Source organism: Salvia splendens, chromosome 3 (assembly GCF_004379255.2).
Source record: "Salvia splendens isolate huo1 chromosome 3, SspV2, whole genome shotgun sequence".
Lineage (NCBI taxonomy): Eukaryota > Viridiplantae > Streptophyta > Magnoliopsida > Lamiales > Lamiaceae > Salvia > Salvia splendens.
Window position 1 is genome coordinate 23,227,184 of NC_056034.1, and position 18,932 is coordinate 23,246,115.

The 18,932-nt window shown below is 36.3% G+C and overlaps 1 protein-coding gene across 3 annotated transcripts; it reads right to left on the reverse strand.

Annotated features, from left to right (window-relative positions):
• Positions 1-10,055: 10,055 nt before the first annotated feature.
• LOC121795510 (general transcription factor 3C polypeptide 2-like) lies at positions 10,056-17,166 on the reverse strand. 3 transcript variants are annotated; one of them, XM_042194051.1, is made up of 15 exons: positions 16,809-17,166; positions 16,611-16,734; positions 16,480-16,526; positions 16,312-16,405; positions 15,289-16,025; positions 15,083-15,211; positions 14,789-14,861; positions 14,608-14,647; positions 14,397-14,469; positions 13,885-13,950; positions 11,663-11,737; positions 11,415-11,587; positions 10,825-10,871; positions 10,416-10,709; positions 10,056-10,297 (listed from the first exon to the last, which is right to left on the reverse strand). In XM_042194051.1, exons 1-15 carry the CDS (start codon positions 17,069-17,071, stop codon positions 10,289-10,291), a joined length of 2,244 nt encoding a protein of 747 aa, XP_042049985.1. In that variant the 5' UTR covers positions 17,072-17,166; the 3' UTR covers positions 10,056-10,288. The 3 variants fall into 3 exon arrangements, with proteins under 3 accessions (XP_042049985.1, XP_042049984.1, XP_042049986.1); XM_042194050.1 differs by having other exon boundaries at positions 10,056-10,709; XM_042194052.1 differs by lacking the exon at positions 16,809-17,166 and having other exon boundaries at positions 10,056-10,709; positions 16,312-16,373; positions 16,611-16,736.
• Positions 17,167-18,932: the final 1,766 nt, after the last annotated feature.

The window sequence follows — 18,932 nt, forward strand, 5'->3', positions numbered from 1 at the left end:
AAGCTTTGTAGAGAATTCCTAGCTTTCTTCTACGGAGCAATTGTACCGGGATAGTTCCTGCATCGGATTGGAATACACGTGGACCTCGATAGTAGTGGATTCAACTTGCAGGATTCAATCGTAGAAGAAAACTACACAAGTAAGATTTAGTTCTGTTGTATATTACGTGCTCAATTTGCAATATGATTATGAATCTAGATCTGTTATTCGTGTCTGCAATTTCTGCTGCGCTCATTAGATGAATACAAGAATTACTAACAGTGGTATCAGAGCTCGGGGCTCGATTCATAATTATTTTGTTCTATTTGCTAATTATATGTGGATTAATCATGTTATTGTAGTTGGGATGAATTTCTAGAAACGGTTTTAAGAAACTGCATTAGATTCAAAATTCGAATCTTGAATCAAAATAAAATTTTCGAAAAATCTTTCATCCTCGCCGCAATACCAGATTGGGAGAGTTTAAGATAAATCGCAGCACAAAACCGCAAGAAATTAAAACAAACATGGGATCAGAAGAACTGAAGAAGTATATATTGATCTGCTTCGAAATTTGATTTCGAAATTTCCAAGAATTTGGTTTCATAATTGCTTAGAAGTTGTAATTAGATTTCGATTCTTTTAACAAAATTTTGTAAAAATTACGGCAAATTGCAATCTGTTTTGGATTTTGACCTCAATTTTTTCGAATAATATGAAAAGAGAATCATGCTGCCGCCGACAAATCCATGCCAAGAAATTATTATTTATTAATAGTGCATGTTTAGGGTGTCGGTTTAGTTTAGAACTAATATTAAGTACCCTAAATGTGCCTCTAATATTAGTTTAGAATTAATATTAAGTATCTGTTTATATTAATTTGGAATTGATATAGATTATATGATAAATTTATTAATTGGATTAATACATTTTGTTACATTAATTTCAAATTAATATAATTTTAAATCCACATGTAATTAGAGAATAAAATTTGATTTTATTCCTTGAGCATTATTTGATATCCTATGTGATAAGCATGCTATTTGATTTATGCTTATTTATTTTAACTATAGTAGTTAGAGACTGTTTTATTGTCTGGGTAGGCGGCGCCCAGTATGTGTAGTCCGTGTTATACTATGACTGGGTAGGCGGCGCCCAGTATGTGTAGTCCGTGTTATACTATGCATGGGTAGGCGGCGCCCAGTAATTGTTTGAAATTTAATATTAGATATTATATTCACAAAACTAGTATCAAACTCTTCCCCATAAAATATAAGTCTTGTTTTTGAAAGAAATGCGTCGTCCATCACAATTGTTTGATGTTCCTAGTCTTTTAGACCACGAGTTTTACGCCCTCGCGTTTACTCTAAATCTACAAGGTTTAGGCTCATTCATAGATGCATGGTTGACATCGTGTGATGGGGTTGACTTGCTTAAATTATTTTGAGTAGCCCTCGCAGCCAGAATAATTTATGGACGTATATTAATTGGATTAATAAACCAAGAATTGTAAAATTGTTGTTACAATTGGCTTGGAGGCCTACCTGGTATATTATTGTAGTCATCAGCCCTCGCAGAGGCTGCAATAATATAGACTTGGATCTTGGACCACTAAAATTTATATTAGATATAAATTCGTATTTTATGTTTGGGGGACATAATATATGTTAAAATTAGTGGGAGCTAATCAATACAATAAACCCTTGTTTGATTAGTGATGCGATTGTGATCTTTGTATGCTTTTCTAATTTGCTTTTCGTTTTATTTTCTGTTTAGATAATATGTCAAACTTATCTTATGAGTGTATGATGGAAACAAACAAATTGACTAGGTCAAATTTCACGGAGTGGCAGAGAGACTGCCCAAAACTCAAGGCACAAGGTGCAATGAGTGGGAGCTCAGCTATGTTTGTCATTGAGATAAATATGTCTATGAATAACTCACAATCCTGGGTATTGGATACCGCTTGTGGTTCACACATTTGTAATAATGTGCAAGGTTTAATTGACAGCAGGAAAGTGAGGCCTGGGGAAGTAGACCTACATGTTGGAAATGGAGCAAAAGTTGTTGTCGAAAGCGTGGGAACCTATAGATTAGATCTTCCCTCAGGACATAGACTAGATTTACGTAATTGTTATTTCGTTCCAGTTATTTCAAAGAATATTATTTCCATTCCGATGTTGGACATCGAAGGTTTTTCCTTCCATTTTGCAAACAGCAGGTGCTCGTTTTCTAATAATGGATTGTTTTATGGAAATGCCTCTTTAGAGAATGGATTATATATGCTTGAATGCAAACGGAATATTCTCAATGTGCAAAATAAAAGACTTAAGCTATGTAATACGGATAATGCTACTTATCTTTGGCATTGTAGACTTGGTCATATCAATGAGAAAAGGATAGCGAGATTGAGAAAGTTAGACTATCTAAATTCATTTGATTTTGAATCATATGGTGCTTGTGAATTCTGTCTCAAAGGAAAGATGACTAATAAGCCACTTTCTGGGAAAGGGGTGCGTGCTAATGATGTGCTAGAGTTGATCCACACAGATGTGTGCGGACCATTTCCAACTCAAGCAAAAGGTGGTTATTCGTACTTCATTACTTTCACTGATGATTTGACAAGGTATGGATATGTGTATCTTATGAAACACAAATCTGAGGCCTTTGAGAAATTTATAGAGTTTAAGTGTGAAGTTGAGAAACAACTTGGGAAAAGTATAAAAACTCTTCGATCAGATCGAGGAGGGGAATACTTGAGCCGAGAATTTCTTGATTACTTGAAATCGCATGGAATTCAGTCGGACTGGACACCTCCTGGTACACCACAAATGAATGGAGTATCTGAAAGGAGAAACCGAACATTATTAGATATGGTTCGATCCATGATGAGTTTAGCTAGTCTTCCTTTATTTCTCTGGGGTCATGCTTTATTGACTGCTATTTAGATATGGTTCGATCCATGATGAGTTTAGCTAGTCTTCCTTTATTTCTCTGGGGTCATGCTTTATTGACTGCTATTTACATTCCTTTATTGACTACTAGTTTAGCTAGTATCTGAAAGGAGAAACCGAACATTATTAGATATGGTTCGATCCATGATGAGTTTAGCTAGTCTTCCTTTATTTCTCTGGGGTCATGCTTTATTGACTGCTATTTACATTCTGAATAGAGTTCCATCTAAATCAGTTGAGAAAACACCATATGAGTTATGGTATGGCAAAAAGCCTTGTCTTAACTATATGCGGACCTGGGGTTGTCCAGCTTTTGTTAAGAAACAAATGACTGATAAGTTGGAATCTAAAAGTGAGAAGTGTTACTTTGTGGGATATCCTAAACAAACTAGGGGATACGATTTCTACTGTCCTGAAAATCACAAGGTGATAACATCAAGGAATGTGACGTTCCTTGAAGACAGTTATGTCTGCAAGGAACAAGGTCAAAATACAGTAGATCTTGAAGAAATTCAAGAACCACAAGTTAACAATGAGGATGATGTATTGTCAAATGGTTTGAACAATAACTCAGTGGGAGTTTTTGATGATCTATTGGGAGGGGAAAATACTATTAGAGGAGACCTTAGAGAGACTCTCGAAAAACCTCCTCAAGACAATGAGATGCATCAAATACAAGATGATACAATAGTTGCATCACCTCTACCTCAAGAAGATCATAGTGATATTCCTGGGCCTACTCACAATCAGAATGAACAGCCCGAGCCAGAAGGAAACCAACTCAATAGGCCTAGAAGGATTCGTCGTGCACCTGAGAGACTGAATCTAATGGTTGAGAACCAAGATGATGAAGTTGATTTAGATGATGATGAGCCTAAGACCTATACCGAGGCGGTGTCGGACACCGATCGAGAGAAGTGGCTTGAAGCCTTGATATCTGAAATGGACTCGATGTACTTCAACTTAGTCTGGGAACTAGTTGACTTGCCAGATGGGGTTTACCCCATAGGTTGCAAATGGATCTTCAAAAAGAAGAGAGATGCAGATGGCAAAGTACAAACCTACAAGGCTAGGTTAGTGGCAAAGGGTTATAGTCAGCGCGAAGGCATTGACTATGATGAAACCTTTTCGCCAGTTGCTAAGATCAAGTCCATTAGGATATTACTTGCAATTGCTGCATACTACAATTTCGACATTTGGCAAATGGATGTCAAAACCGCATTTCTCAATGGAGAATTAGAAGGCGATGTCTATATGACACAACCAGAAGGTTTTGTATCCAAAGAAAGGCCGAATGCAGTGTGTAAGCTAAAGAAGTCCTTCTATGGACTTAAGCAAGCTTCGAGGAGTTGGAATATTTGTTTTGACAGAACAATCAAATCGTTTGGTTTCGTCAGAAGCAAAGAGGATCCATGTGTTTATAGTAAACGTGAACATGGAAACGTCGTATACCTTATCATATATGTTGATGACATCTTGATTATGGGAAGCGATCGTTCCATGATGCAATCCGTGAAAGAATGGTTGTCTAGTTCCTTTATGATGAATGATCTGGGTGATGCTTCCTACATCCTTGGAATCAAAATCTATCGAGATAGACCGAATAGGATGTTGGGATTATCACAATCCACTTACATAGACAAGTTGCTAAGGCGCTTCTCAATGGAGAATTCTAAGAAAGGTTTTCTTCCTATGGGACATGGCATTGTATTATCAAAGAAGGATTGTCCTTCTAATGACAAAGAAAGAGACAACATGAAAAGGATCCCGTATGCTTCGGCGATAGGATCTATTATGTATGCCATGATTTCTACTAGGCCAGATGTGGCCTATGCGCTTAGCATGACAGGCAGATTTCAGCAAAATCCCGGTGAGGAACATTGGAAAACTGTTAAGACTATTCTTAAGTACCTTAGAAGGACTAAAGAATATTTCTTAATCTATGGTGGACAACCAGAGTTATCAGTTACTGGGTACACTGATGCTAGTTTCCAAACAGACCATGACGACTATAAGTCTCAGTCTGGATATGTTTTTGTCCTCAATGGTGGAGCAGTGAGTTGGAATAGTTCCAAACAAGGTACAACTGCCGATTCCACCACCGAAGCCGAGTATATTGCTGCATCTGAAGCTGCCAAAGAAGCTGTTGCTTTGTTAGAGTTCGTTAAAGAACTGGGTGTCATTCCGAGTGCCAATAGTGCAATACCTTTGTATTGTGACAACACTGGTGCTGTTGCGCAAGCAAAAGAACCCAGAGCTACGAACAGGAACAAGCATGTTCCCAGAAGATATCATCTGATCAGAGAAATAATTGAAAGAGGCGACATAAAATTAGAAAGAGTACCCACTGATGATAACTTGGCTGATCCTTTCACCAAACCGTTATGTATAGCAAAACACAACAAGAACTTTGAGAGCTTAGGTGTTATGCATGTTGGTAGATGGCTTTGAATCAGTGTGAGTTACAGTTTTATATGTCTTAGAAACATTTTATGTTGAGACAATATTACTTGATCACATTATATGAAATTTTATTTCCTATGGGTTTTGTGCACTTATTGGAATAATTGTTTTAAATGTTTGATTTTATTCTAAATATTTATTCCCTTGAATTGTGACTGTCGTTAATGGTGTGAGACATTAATGATATAGTATAATTCTAAAATAGCCCTAACCAATGATCATCAAGAATGGGATATTGATGATATGTTATAGGTTAGCATAGGGTTTGCATCACATTCTTCGAGAATGTAGTTGTTCTCACAACTATGAGATATTAGATACTCGTGATGGACACATGGTATACTTTGGAGAGTATTGTATACCCTACTATTAAACTGTTTTGTTGAGTGTCTATAGTTTATTAGTACATGAAGTATGTAATAGTCATTGGATCTGAGGTCATTACACATTTTGTTTGTTGAGTGGTGTGCTTTGACCTTGTACAACGCTTTGCCTCCCCTCGGAGGATTAAGACACGGACTTGTGTTGGGTACATCATAAGATAAATGGAAATGGTAGTTGAGCCAAGAATGAGATTCATTCCTCGATTAGAATTTCGAGAGAACACTCAAATTCTCTATATTACTTGACCATTAAGTCATTGGCCAATGCAAAGATATATTCAATTAAAGTAATTGAATATGATCGAATGGGTCATTTAATAAAGATGAGATAAAGTGATTGAGCTATTTGGATGACACATGACAAATCTTAGGCTCAATCGGGTGGTTCGTGAATGAAAGGATGTTACTATAAACTTTGTGTAAAGGCTTGTTTACCGAATTCACGTAAACGTCCTTCATATATCGAGCTACGCTGCCAACGCAGTCTAGGAGTTTTGTGCAGACTTCGATTAGATCGTCGTCGATAATGAGGGCCTAAAGGGTCACACTATAAGTGTGTTTTGATCCGCTCAAGGGTACAAAGTTGGAACTGCGTATTATATCTAATGCTAGTCCAAGTGGGAGATTGAAAGGATATGGGCTAGGTTAGATTAATATGGATTAAATAATTATAGTTGGGCTACAATTATAATTAGTCCATAAGCCCAACAATCATGAAACCCTAATGACTCTTTGTCTATATAATGGTTATTTATTCTCCATTGTGGGTGATGAGAAATATCGTAACATTAGAGAGAAAATACGTAAAGCTTTGTAGAGAATTCCTAGCTTTCTTCTACGGAGCAATTGTACCGGGATAATTCCTGCATCGGATTGGAATACACGTGGACCTCGATAGTAGTGGATTCAACTTGCAGGATTCAATCGTAGAAGAAAACTACACAACAAGTAAGATTTAGTTCTGTTGTATATTACGTGCTCAATTTGCAATATGATTATGAATCTAGATCTGTTATTCTTGTCTGCAATTTCCGCTGCGCTCATTAGATGAATATAAGAATTACTAACACATCTCCAATCGAGTTTGCTTCTTGCCTTCTTCCGCCAACTACGAAGTGATGGACAGATGGAGTGATTCACCGCCTTAAATTTCCTCTGTAACTCTGTTCTTTGTTAAAAAGGTGAATAAATTGAATAGAATTTATTGTATGTGATGTTTGTTAATTGTTATTCATTATTTGTATTTATTACCTAACAAATTTCAAGAAGTTAATACATATTTATAGACGAAGGTAATCAAATGAAAACTTTAAATATTTTACAAACTTTAAACTATGATCTGGATTATTAAAAAATGTTAACAGATTATAAAATAACAGTAATAAAAAATATTAATATAGTGTCAAATGGTTGACACCATGTTGACATTAAAATCTTAATACTTTACACAGTGTTGGCATTGTGTTAACAGTGTATTGAAAAGTTTAGAGTTTATTATATAAGAGTTTGCATTTTATCACTATCCTATTGATATATCCTATTGATAGATGTGTAAATGTGTAAACCTTTGTTTCTTTCCATTAATAATTTAGGGGATTTTGGTAGTGGCTTGAAAATAGAATAATGCTCTAGGCTTTTATGGCTTTATCTTTATTGTCTAGTTAATAATTGAAAACAGTCCTGCCTAGCTAATTGTTTGTGTATGAATTCTCAATTCTGTATTATTTTAGGGATTACATAATATTAGAATGTACTAGTAGTATGAAATTTTTAAATAGCGGTGCTTAATTGCTATTTTGGATTGTAATGTGTATTAATTTTAAAATTTTGATCTTCTATGGTACTTGTCTTTGATGTCTAATTATAATTGTTGTGAATACACTGTAGTAGAATTGTATGGTCAATACCAATGTTGACAGAATTTTCGTAATAATATGTGAGCAGAAAATAAAATAGAAAGTAATAAGAAAACAATCTGATATTCGACAATTTATCTCCACCTTCAACTTCAAGCTCTCCACCTTCAAGCTCTCTGGCTTCAATTGGTATTGTATCTCCTTCAGATGCTAGTGTGCCATTACATGAGCAAGAATTGATTTATGACATCGAAAAACCTCCTCATGATCCTATTAGAAGAAAGAACATAATGAGATATCCTCCGAATGGGCGAAATGCAATTAGGAGGGCATATATTCTTAGAAAGCCTTGTTAGCCAAGAACTTATACATTTCCTCAAAAAAAAGTAGGAGGTTCGCGTCGTCAGTTTATGGTTTGATAAATGAGATTGACTTGAATATACTATGGATGAAGATACAACATTTTGGTTTGTTTGCTACTTGTTTAAGAATGAAGTTGGACTTATTGTGGGAGGAGATGTATTTGTGAATAATGGATTTAAGTCGTGAAATAATCCGAAATGATTTATATCACATGTTGGTAGGATTAGAATTGCTCATAATCTTGCTTATGAGGAATATGTGAACTTGAGGGATGACAAAAAGAAATTGAATCTGGTTTCTTTAGATAATGTAACTGATGTGATTAACAAATAATACAATGTTCGCTTGAAGACTTCAATTTCTTGTTTATGTTAGCTATTGGGACAAGGCATGTCATTTCGTGGTCAGAGCGAAGGTGAAGATTCCCTTAATAGGGAAAATTTTCTTGAACTTTTAAAATGGTTGAAGATAAATAATGAAGTTATTTCAAAAGTGACTTTGGAAAATGCATCTGGAAACTGTCAATTGATATTTCCAACTATTCAAAAAGGCATCATCAATTGTTGTGCTAAAGTTACAATGAAGAGAGTGGATAATCTTGGTGATGACTACTTTGCTATATTAGCCTATCCCAAAAGGAACAATTGGCTCTTTGTTTGGGACGCATCACTTGATTCATCGGCTAATATAGCAAAGTAGTCATCACCAAGATCATTGGGGACACATCATTTGATTTATCGGCTAATATAGCAACGTAGTCATCACCAAGAATCCACAATTCTCTTCATTGTTTCTTTAGCACAACAATTGATGATGTCTTTTTGAATAGTTGGAAATATCAATTGAAAATTTTCAGGTGCATTTTCCTAAGTCACTTTTGAAATAACTTCATTAAGTGCCTTCAACCATTTCAAAAGTTCAAGAAAATTTGCTCTATTAAGAGAATCTTCACATTTTCTGTGACCACGAAATGTCATGCCTTGTCCCAATAGGTAACGTAAACAAGAAATTGAAGCCTTCAAGCAAATATTATATTATTTGTTAATCACATCAGTTACATTATCTAAGGAAACCAGAATTGATTTCTTTTTGGCATCCCTCAAGTTCACATATTTCTCATAAGCAAGATTATGAGCACTTCTAACCCCACCAATATGTTTTATAAATCATTCAGGCTTATTCCACGACTTAAAATCCTTTATTCACAAATGCATCTCTCCCCGCATTAAGTCCAACTTCATTCTTGAACAAATAGCAGACAAAACAAAATACAACATCTTCATCCATATTATATTCAAGCCAATCCCATTTATCAAATCATGAAACCATAAACTGACGATGTGAGCCTCCAACTTCTTTTTGAGGAAAAGTGTAAGTTCTTGGCTGATAAGGTTTTACAAGAATATATGCCCTCCTAATTGCATCTCGCTCATTTGGAGGATATCTCATTATGTTCTTTCTTCTAATAGGATCATGGGGAAGTATTTTTTGACATCATAAATCAATTCTTGACCATACAAATAATTCTGCTATTGTGCATTCACAACCGTTATACTTAGGTATCAAAGACAACCACTAATAGAAGATCAAATTTTTAAAATTAAAACACAATAATTTACAATCCAAAACAGGAATAAAGCATTGCTATTTAAAATTAAATACAACTAGCAATAGAGCACAGAGTTACATAGGAAATTTGAGGCGGAGACTCATTCCGTCCATCCGTCAGTCGGCAGTCGGCGGAAGAAGGCAGTCCCTTTTCAATTGGGGCTAGGTTTTGGAATTTTACCATTCCATAATTGCTTAGAAATAAAATCATGTTTTGACGCGGTTTAACTTATTTAATTGTAGGGGTACATTTATATTTATTACCAATATATATTCAGGATTTATATTACGCGTACCCCTTTGCCCACTGCCTCCAAATACAAATTCCTAGATCCACCCCTACTTGTGTTCCTATATTGTTTGTTTGAACTACTTAAAAAACATTGATGGCAGCATTGCTTGTTTTCTAATGGGAATGATTGGCATGCTTTAATGGTCACACACACAAAAAAAAATGGAACTTTCCCTTCCTTGAAACCTTAAAGAATATTTCAATTTTGGAAAATTGGTGAATTCTAAGACGTTTACCTTCCGTTGGGGTTCGAGATGCATCTGGAGTAAACCAAGAAAGCAGTCGATCTGTTGAAGAGATCGATCGACAACTTGAAGATGCATGATAACAAATCTTGCTTTCCTATTTCTCCATTGGAGTTTCCTCTAGCTCTTTATTGACTACATTTTTTCACAAATTCTGTTGAAAAGCGAAAGGAAGAACTGACTACATTTTATTGCTATAAATTACTACTAATAATTAAGGTGGAGAGTTGAAATTAGTAGAAAATAGAAGAGTGAATGTGGTTGCAACGTACTAAACCAGCAGCTCCTCCAGAGCAGAGCCACTTCTCCCCGCCTTTGTTGACATTCCATCTCACTCTGTGCATTGCCACAATCTTGGGAGGAACAACTTCCCTTTCCTCACCTCCTTCCAATGTTTCACTCTGTTGTTTCAGCTGCGTGCGTTTCATGTCCGGATTTTTTATCTGGAACAAACTGTCGGGCAGTGGGGTGGCTACCACAATGGCAGACTCCTCTTCCAAAATTGATCCACACAGAAAGTGGGGTACACGGTTTCGTGAAGGATCCTTCAGTGATTTATTTGTAGGCTGCTTGAAGCGAAACAACACCAAGTAATTGTCACTTGTTATTAGAGAAACTCACACAAGAGAATATACATTTGAAATGCTCGGGATGATCAATTTGAAATAAGCGAATGTTCACCTGGAAGCAGATAGTTGATCCTTCCTCGCCACAATATGCAACCATACCTAACTCAAAATTAATGATAGGGGAAAAGGACAAGAAGTTAGAATATGTGCGATTCGATTCCACAATATACATTACTGCAGGAAAATAGATGACTGCACTCAGCACATAACTCGAACGAATTATAAAAGCAACTCGAATGACCAGTAATGTAATTTTTTCTTTCTTTCCTCCTTTGTTTCTTTCTTGTTATTTCCTATTTTTGTCTCTTTGAGTAATCTTTCAACATCCTGAGGGAATTAGATCCAATTACAGTCTTTTAGTAATGCATTTACGATCAATAGGAGTAGTACTACTTGAATATTTTCTTTTATCAAACGAAATGTTACTAACATAATGTAAGCCTTTCCGATGTATAATGGTGTTTTAAAAAGAGGGGCTCAACTATCAAGAAAGCATGTCGCAGTCCCACCAAGGCAGGATAAGAAATGTTGTGTATATCCCGAGAAAAAATCAGAGACGAGAATAATCCTAAAATTCTATTTTTCACATGAGGCGAACTTGAGTTTCAAACACCTGCAATTTGAAGAAAAAAGAGGAGAAACCTGTGAGTCTTGAAGCTTGCAAACTCCATATTGCAAACGTGGAACAGTGAAAACTGTGGAACCCATGCTTCGACGCCACATTGTGATTGTTTCCTGTGTGTGGGATATCATGAGCTGCCCTCTCTAAACTCAGTAACCATATTGTCCCATCCTCCATGGCTCCATAAACACATCTAGAAGCAGAACAAAAAGGTTGATATATAATACGAAGAGAGTTAGGATTAGCTCCAGGGATGGTTAACCAATACCTTGGATCTGGAAGCCAGTCCAAACCATAAGTGGTGCCCAGAAAAGGATTAACCCACAACGGACAAAAGGGATCCCTGGAATAAAAGTAGGAAGCAAAAAATTGATCAATGGTGAAAGTAGCGGTATACAACATTACATGTTCTTCGAAGAAGATAAATCATATTTTCACAACTCAACCAAAGTTCCCTTCACCAATAAGATCAACATATAGGTGATCAAATTAGAGTAAATTTCACTATGAATCCCAACTACTTCGATTTTCACAATAACTTCATTATCAATAATCACAATTAAATGCTCTAACACAACATATGTGATAGAGATCAAGCTAATGATCTCCATTATTTCTTGAGATTATTTTCATTATTATGGAGATTGTTGAAGATAACAATTGATAGAGATCAAGCTAATGATCTCCATTATCTCTTGAGATTATTTTCATTATTGTGGAGATTGTTGAAAGGTTACTTTAAATGTTGAGGATTTGTTTCTTTGTTTATCTATAGGTTGATCCTTATAAATAGCTCCTCTTTAGAAGAGCTAGAGATCTCGGAAAATAAAGTGTATTAGGACGGTATCAACCGTAGGCCTCTTCGGAGGATTATCTTGGCCTCTTTGGAGGATTGTTCTTCTTTTATATTTATTGAATCCCAGTTCTTGTTTTACTTCCGCCTTTAACTCCATATCAATTTGGTGCGGCGAACGTGGATCGCATCATGGTGAACACTCAGAGCACTGAAGAACGTCTTGACAGATTGGAGAAGGCGGTGGCGAACATCAAAGTGCATATGAGCACATTCGAAGCCCGGATCTCTAACTGTATCAATGATGCCTTGGCACCATTCTTGCAGGATCGGCAGTCTCGTGGCTTCATTCGGGAGCGCAGGCAACAGATCGCATTCACTTTAGATGATCAACCTTTATCTCACACCAACAATACCAAGTCCCACAACTTCAACACTGAGCCACCGCCGCCCCTACTTCCTCTTGCACTTAATCCGCCCCCAACCAGCCCCCTTGTGCAGGAGATACAACCAGTTCAGCAACCCGTGACTCTCCCACGTTGGGATGCACCATCCATCCCTACAAATCAGCATCTCCATAAGTTGCCCATCACCCAACCTAATTTTGCACTTTCACCATCCATTTCACAATCAAAACTGCTTGCACTCTCTCCACCCCTCACTGTACGTCCAGTTGGGACAGGCCACCTCTCTTCACTAATGTTTTCCTCTCCCAAGTGAAGCTAGTTGTAGGCGTATGACAACCAAACATCTTGAGTATGAATGGCTACTTGCAAGCCCAACAACAAGGATATCCAAGCAATGCATTAATGTTGTTGGTCGTTCTCTATTGTTTGGCAATCTGGATTCTCTTCGAAAGCACGAGTACGAGCCTCCACCGATCAAAGCAATGTTTTATGTTTCAACTCCAGCCTCGTGGGCAAGGCTGTTTTGACTTCGAGGCAATTGATAGAGATCAAGCTAATGATCTCCATTATTTCTTGAGATTATTTTCATTATTATGGAGATTGTTGAAGATAACAATTGATAGAGATCAAGCTAATGATCTCCATTATCTCTTGAGATTATTTTCATTATTGTGGAGATTGTTGAAAGGTTACTTTAAATGTTGAGGATTTGTTTCTTTGTTTATCTATAGGTTGATCCTTATAAATAGCTCCTCTTTAGAAGAGCTAGAGATCTCGGAAAATAAAGTGTATTAGGACGGTATCAACCGTAGGCCTCTTCGGAGGATTATCTTGGCCTCTTTGGAGGATTGTTCTTCTTTTATATTTATTGAATCCCAGTTCTTGTTTTACTTCCGCCTTTAACTCCATATCACATATGTCCTGAAATTCAAATTCCAGTCAATGAAACATGCGGACGTTTGTTGGTTGTTCAAGTGTAACGGAAATTGTTCTCGTTTTGGTAAAATAAATAAACAAATTTATGGAGGATCACACATGCACAGGAGAACAACATTGTTTTGTCATTTATAATTTTCTTCTTCAACACAACATTTCAGTCTTCAGCAACTGGCAGCTAGCCACGTCATTTTTCAAATTCTGAAATTTGAATTTCAGGACATAATTGTCAGTTTTTTTAAAGTTGAATTTAAGTGCAATGATCTCATGACACTTTCTTGAAAACGGAATTTCTTTAGAAATTAGAAAGTAAACAATTAATCAAATGTAGTCGTTTGGCAAAATCATGCTTACCTTATATCCCAAAACTTGAAACCTTTACTTCCCGCTGTGATAATTATATTTGCACCCTCATGATTACTGCAAATTTTATACACAGAACCATTTAAGAGATAATTGAAAAATTGATACAAGTACTAACCAAAAGCACAGGGACACTAAAAGCCATTTGCTAATATTTTACATAATGCAAATATCTAAAAAGATGTATTCATTTATCGCAAAGTGATCCTGAGACTGCATACTATGAAATGAAGTTCCAGTATAGTGAATTAAGCAAACCAAAGTACTCATGAGAAAAAAGAGTGTGCTTGTTGGAATGAAAATGGGTAAATTCTACTTTTTGACTTATTCACATCCTGGGGAATTATTATAGTCAATTAACTAAAGAAAACTGAAATAGAAGAAAATAACTAAACATCAGCAAAGAATCTCAAAAGCAGCCAACTAACGATGGGGATAAAGATGGGATTCCATTGGCTTAACTGGAAATACGAGGGGATATTAACTCAGGTACTGTGACTAACCTTTGGATTGGTGCCCAAGCCAGTGTTCTAATAGGACCTGTGTCTGCATTGATGTAAACCAAAGGTCTGCACTCTGAAGAAAAGAAGACAGCCACAATAACTATCCTCGATAAGTGTTTCGCAAACCAGATTTAATCAGAAAACAATGGCTATTTAAAGCCAACATACAAGCAGACATGCATCAAAGAGAGAATGGATTCAACTTCACTACCTGTTAGTGAATCACTGACAGAGAACTTCCATATTGCGACCTGCATGTATATATGAGAGTGTGTCACAGGCCTAAGAAGCAGGTAAAAGTAACCACAGGAATACATTGCAGGAAACCTTAGAAAAAAAAAGTAACTGGCGTTTCATCATTATGAGATTGACAAGGACACAAAGAATTTTACCATTCCATCATGACACCCTGCCGAAATCATATCGTGGGGAGATGACACAGACCACTCTACCGTTAGAGGAATGCTGTTACCAAAGTGGCAAGATAAAAAAATCAAAAAATAATTACACAGTCTAATTCAAATATCAAGTCGTAAAAGAAAAGCGCGTGCTGGAAAGCATCGAATTGCCAGTTCATATTATATTGAAACAGCACTGTCTACGTCAGTTGGACATAGATTTACTCCGAGAGAAGAATCAGAGTATTAGACCAGGACCGATTCCATCCAAGAGTATTGTTAAATTACCTTTGCCTATCACCACACTTCAACATCGAAGATCTAAAAACCGGCTGCAATTTGATGAAGCGTGGATCAATATGCTTCTGGGAAGGAGGATACACATGTTTCACAGCATGAGGCAAAGGGACCTCCCACCTGCATGCCACATTCAGCATTAAAATAAACATTGCAGAAAATACCATATTAGATTATCACTTAAGGAGAAATCTTACACTTCCAGAACACCACTTCCAAGTAATACAGCAAGATAACCCATTATATTTCTGGATCCAGAGAAACAAGCACTAGCTGGTTGCCACTTTACATCCCACACAACCTTTCCATTGTGAGCTAAACACATGACCATTCTAGGCAATGCGACATCAACTGGAATGGGGTCCACACAAGAACTAATTGAAGTTATATTGTTATCTGGTCTTGTAGAATCTAAACTGAAACTTTCTAATTTCAGTGGATCCACAAGCGGTGGTTCTCCTTGCTGACAATGCCTGAGAATGTGCAAGCTGTCATTGTTAATCTTGTTTCCTTGTACTGCCTTCCGTTTATTTCCTCTTCCTTCAGGGCCAGTTAACAAAAGATGTCCTTCACAGACTTCAGATTTACTGGTATTTTCAGAAGTTTCTTCAGAAGAATTTATTCCAGATGAGCCCACTGGGTATTCAATGGCAAGAGGTTGAACATGCTGGTCATCAGAATCTATCTTCTCCACAGTGTCACCAAGAGGCTTCTTTCTTGGTCTTCCTCTTGGCCTTGGAACCAGAGTTGGATCTTTTGGTTTGCCTGATGTTGTTTTCTTGAAAAAAGATCTTGGTTTTTTCTTCACTTGAGAAGGTACATCGCTATCATAGATAGTCAAGAAACACCAAATCTGGATGACTCCTCGTCCACTTAGAGAAGCTCCAATCTTGTGATATGACGAATCAGGAGGATGTGCAGCAACAGCGATAAACTACTGAATCAATGTTTAGAAGAAAGAAATCACAAACAGTTATGATTGTTGTAAACAATGTACCGAGATGTCATAAACACGATGTCCAGAGTGAAGAGCGCTGAATTAAGTTCTAGGTCAGATTGTGATTTTCATTGCATCAAAGTACATTAGTTTGTGCCACTTCCAAGTAAATCTATTCAGCCTTTTCCTTTTTTCTGTTGTTACAGGTTAAAGTTTGCTGAAAGCATGTGAAGGAAATACAAACAAGAAGAGACGCAAGCAAAAGCTTTGTGAATAATAATACCTCAGACTTAATGCAATTCTCAGGATTCCGATAGACTCTGGGGCACCAGTCTAATGCCCAGACTGCACCACCGACATTCATCACAAAATCATTGCTGAAACATTATACGAAATCAACAGTAACTAAATAGATTATAACATCACACGAGCTAATTCCAAGATGGCTTACATAGGTTGCACTTCCACACCAACTTCACCAACATTCCTAATCTGTTTCTGCAGAATCCAAAACAGACAACTCAACATGAAGAATATACAGAAAAGAAGAACAAATCACTCTTTACAGAGGTGAAAAACTACCTGAGGAACCACTGCAGCTGAAAACTGAGGTAAGGTTACATCGCCTATAACATCTTTCTTCTCCAAATCATGCTGACAAGCAAATCTCACAGTTCGCGGCTTATAATTAAAATCTCTCCAATGCCTACAATGCAATTTCCGTAGTCACCAACCATCGCTAATCATTGAACACAAAAGCAACTAGAATTACTCTGATACCTCAAAAAATTTATAGAATTGGATAAGCGCCTAGTCTCCGCTTCACTAACTTCGAGTGTTTCGGCATATCCACAGAGTCTGGCGATGGTATCAACGGCATTGAAGTGATTCTCGACAGAATAGTCGAATTCAGAAACCAAAATCTTCGGCGGAGCAGGCTCTTCGGGTCGGGGCAGCGGTTGCTCCTTATTCCTTGGGGGTTTGCTGTTTCGGTTGCTAGTCTTGAATGATTGAGCGATAGGAGCATCCTCGTCGATTTCCATGGCTCGCCTTCTTCAATGGAGCCAGAATTCTGGGATTTAAGGGATTTCTTTCCAGAGAAAATTTTTTGGAGCAAATCCGAAGAGAAGTAGTAAATAAAATAAAAAAAGAAATTTATATTTATATTTTATCAAGAACACAATATTCAATCAAAAGATACTCCGTATTAGAAGATATATTCAAATAAAAATATTACTTACTTCTTCCCTGAAATTAGAAACTCTTTTCCTTTTTCGTCTGCTCAAAAATAGAATTTTTTTTTGTAAGGAAATTTCTTTATCTCTAATAAGATGAACCTCATTTTCAACTAATGCATTTTTCTTTTAATCTCTTTTACTTTTTCAATTTTATATTAAAATATGTATCATTTTAAAAATTACTCCATAATTAATAAGATATATTTTCAAACTAAAATATTACTCCTTTGGTCCTCTAAAACTCTTTCGTTTTTAGTATGTCTCTTAAAATACAAACGGTTTATTTAAAGAAATTTCTTTATCTCACTGATCTCATTTTTAACTAATACACTTTTTTTCTACCTCTTTTACTTTCTCAATTTTATATTAAAACTCGAATTATTTTTTTAAGAAAATATTTTTAATAGATGGAAGGAATACTATAATCAAGTACTTGTAATATAAAATGGAAGAAATATTTTTTTAGTAATACTACCCGTTGTAAATGAGAGAATGAGTGAATAACTCGATTATTGTAAGTAGGGATGTCAATCGGGTCAGCCCATCGGGTTTTAGGCCAACCCTACTCGGGTTGCAGGTCAATCAGGTGCATGCTAGTCGGGTTGTGATTTCTATCGGGTTATAAAAGTTTAACCCTAACCCTTAAAGCTCGGGTTTCGGGCTAACCCAGTGGGTTAACCGGGTTGCTACCGATAAGATTAACATGCGATCAATCCAATAAATAATGATGAAAATTAGTTATATTCATCAAAATGTAAAATATTTAATTATGATAAATTTGAGATATATGCTTAAACTCAATCATCAAATACTAATATTTGAGATATTTCGTGAAATTTTAATGCATGTTTTAGAAATTTAAATATTTTTTAGTGAATTTGAAGTTTTTAATTTATTTATCAATTATTGTATTAATAAAAATTCAATATATAATTTATATATTTAATATAAAACTGAAAGTAATTTTTTTAGTTATCGATATTATAAAATTAATCAATGGAGCGATAAAGTAGGAGTAAAAAAAATAGAATAATAGAAATTTTATCAGGTTTTCGGGTCTGACACTAACTGGTTGCGGGCTAATCGGGTTTTAATTTTATCGAGTTAGAAATTTTCAGCCATAACCCTATAAATTTAACTGGCTATTCGGGCCAGCTTACTAGTTGCGGGCTATATTGACATCCCTAATCGTAAGGTGTGTTCAGTTATTGGAAATAGCCAGAATAAGCCCCAAATCTGGGGAAAATCTGCTGTTTAGTTTCTCCAACTATATTATTGCAAGCCATAGATATATCATTGGCCCACACTGTTCCTTAAATAGACAAAATGAAATCTCGGCTAGGAGCTATTTTTTAAATATGGACCGCTCTTCAAAGCCAGACTTGGAGACAAGTTTACTTATTGCCCCCATCATTTTCATTATCAAATCTATTAGGTCAATTTTCTCTCTCTCACCCTTGCCTCGACGAAGATTCACACCGCTGCTACGCCGCTGGAGGGGACGGTGTCTCATCATAAATGTGACGATCATTGAAAATCCCCATCATCATAGAAGCTTCAGCTTCTGCCTTCAAATGCGCCTGCACCGCCGTGACACTACTCAGCCAGCCATTCCATTCGGCCAACGTTATTGTCACAGAATCTGACATCAAGCGCCGTCGTTTGA

Bases quoted from the DNA above. Each gene is read 5' to 3' on its own strand.
- LOC121795510 (XM_042194050.1), bottom strand. From the start codon at position 17,071: ATGGAAATCGACGAGGATGCTCCTATCGCTCAATCATTCAAGACTAGC. The intron at 14,862-15,082 runs GTAATTTAACAA...CTTTGGTAACAG, and splicing joins AAGTGTGGTGATAGGCAAAG to CATTCCTCTAACGGTAGAGT. The intron at 14,648-14,788 runs GTAAAATTCTTT...ATATACATGCAG, and splicing joins CAGGGTGTCATGATGGAATG to GTCGCAATATGGAAGTTCTC.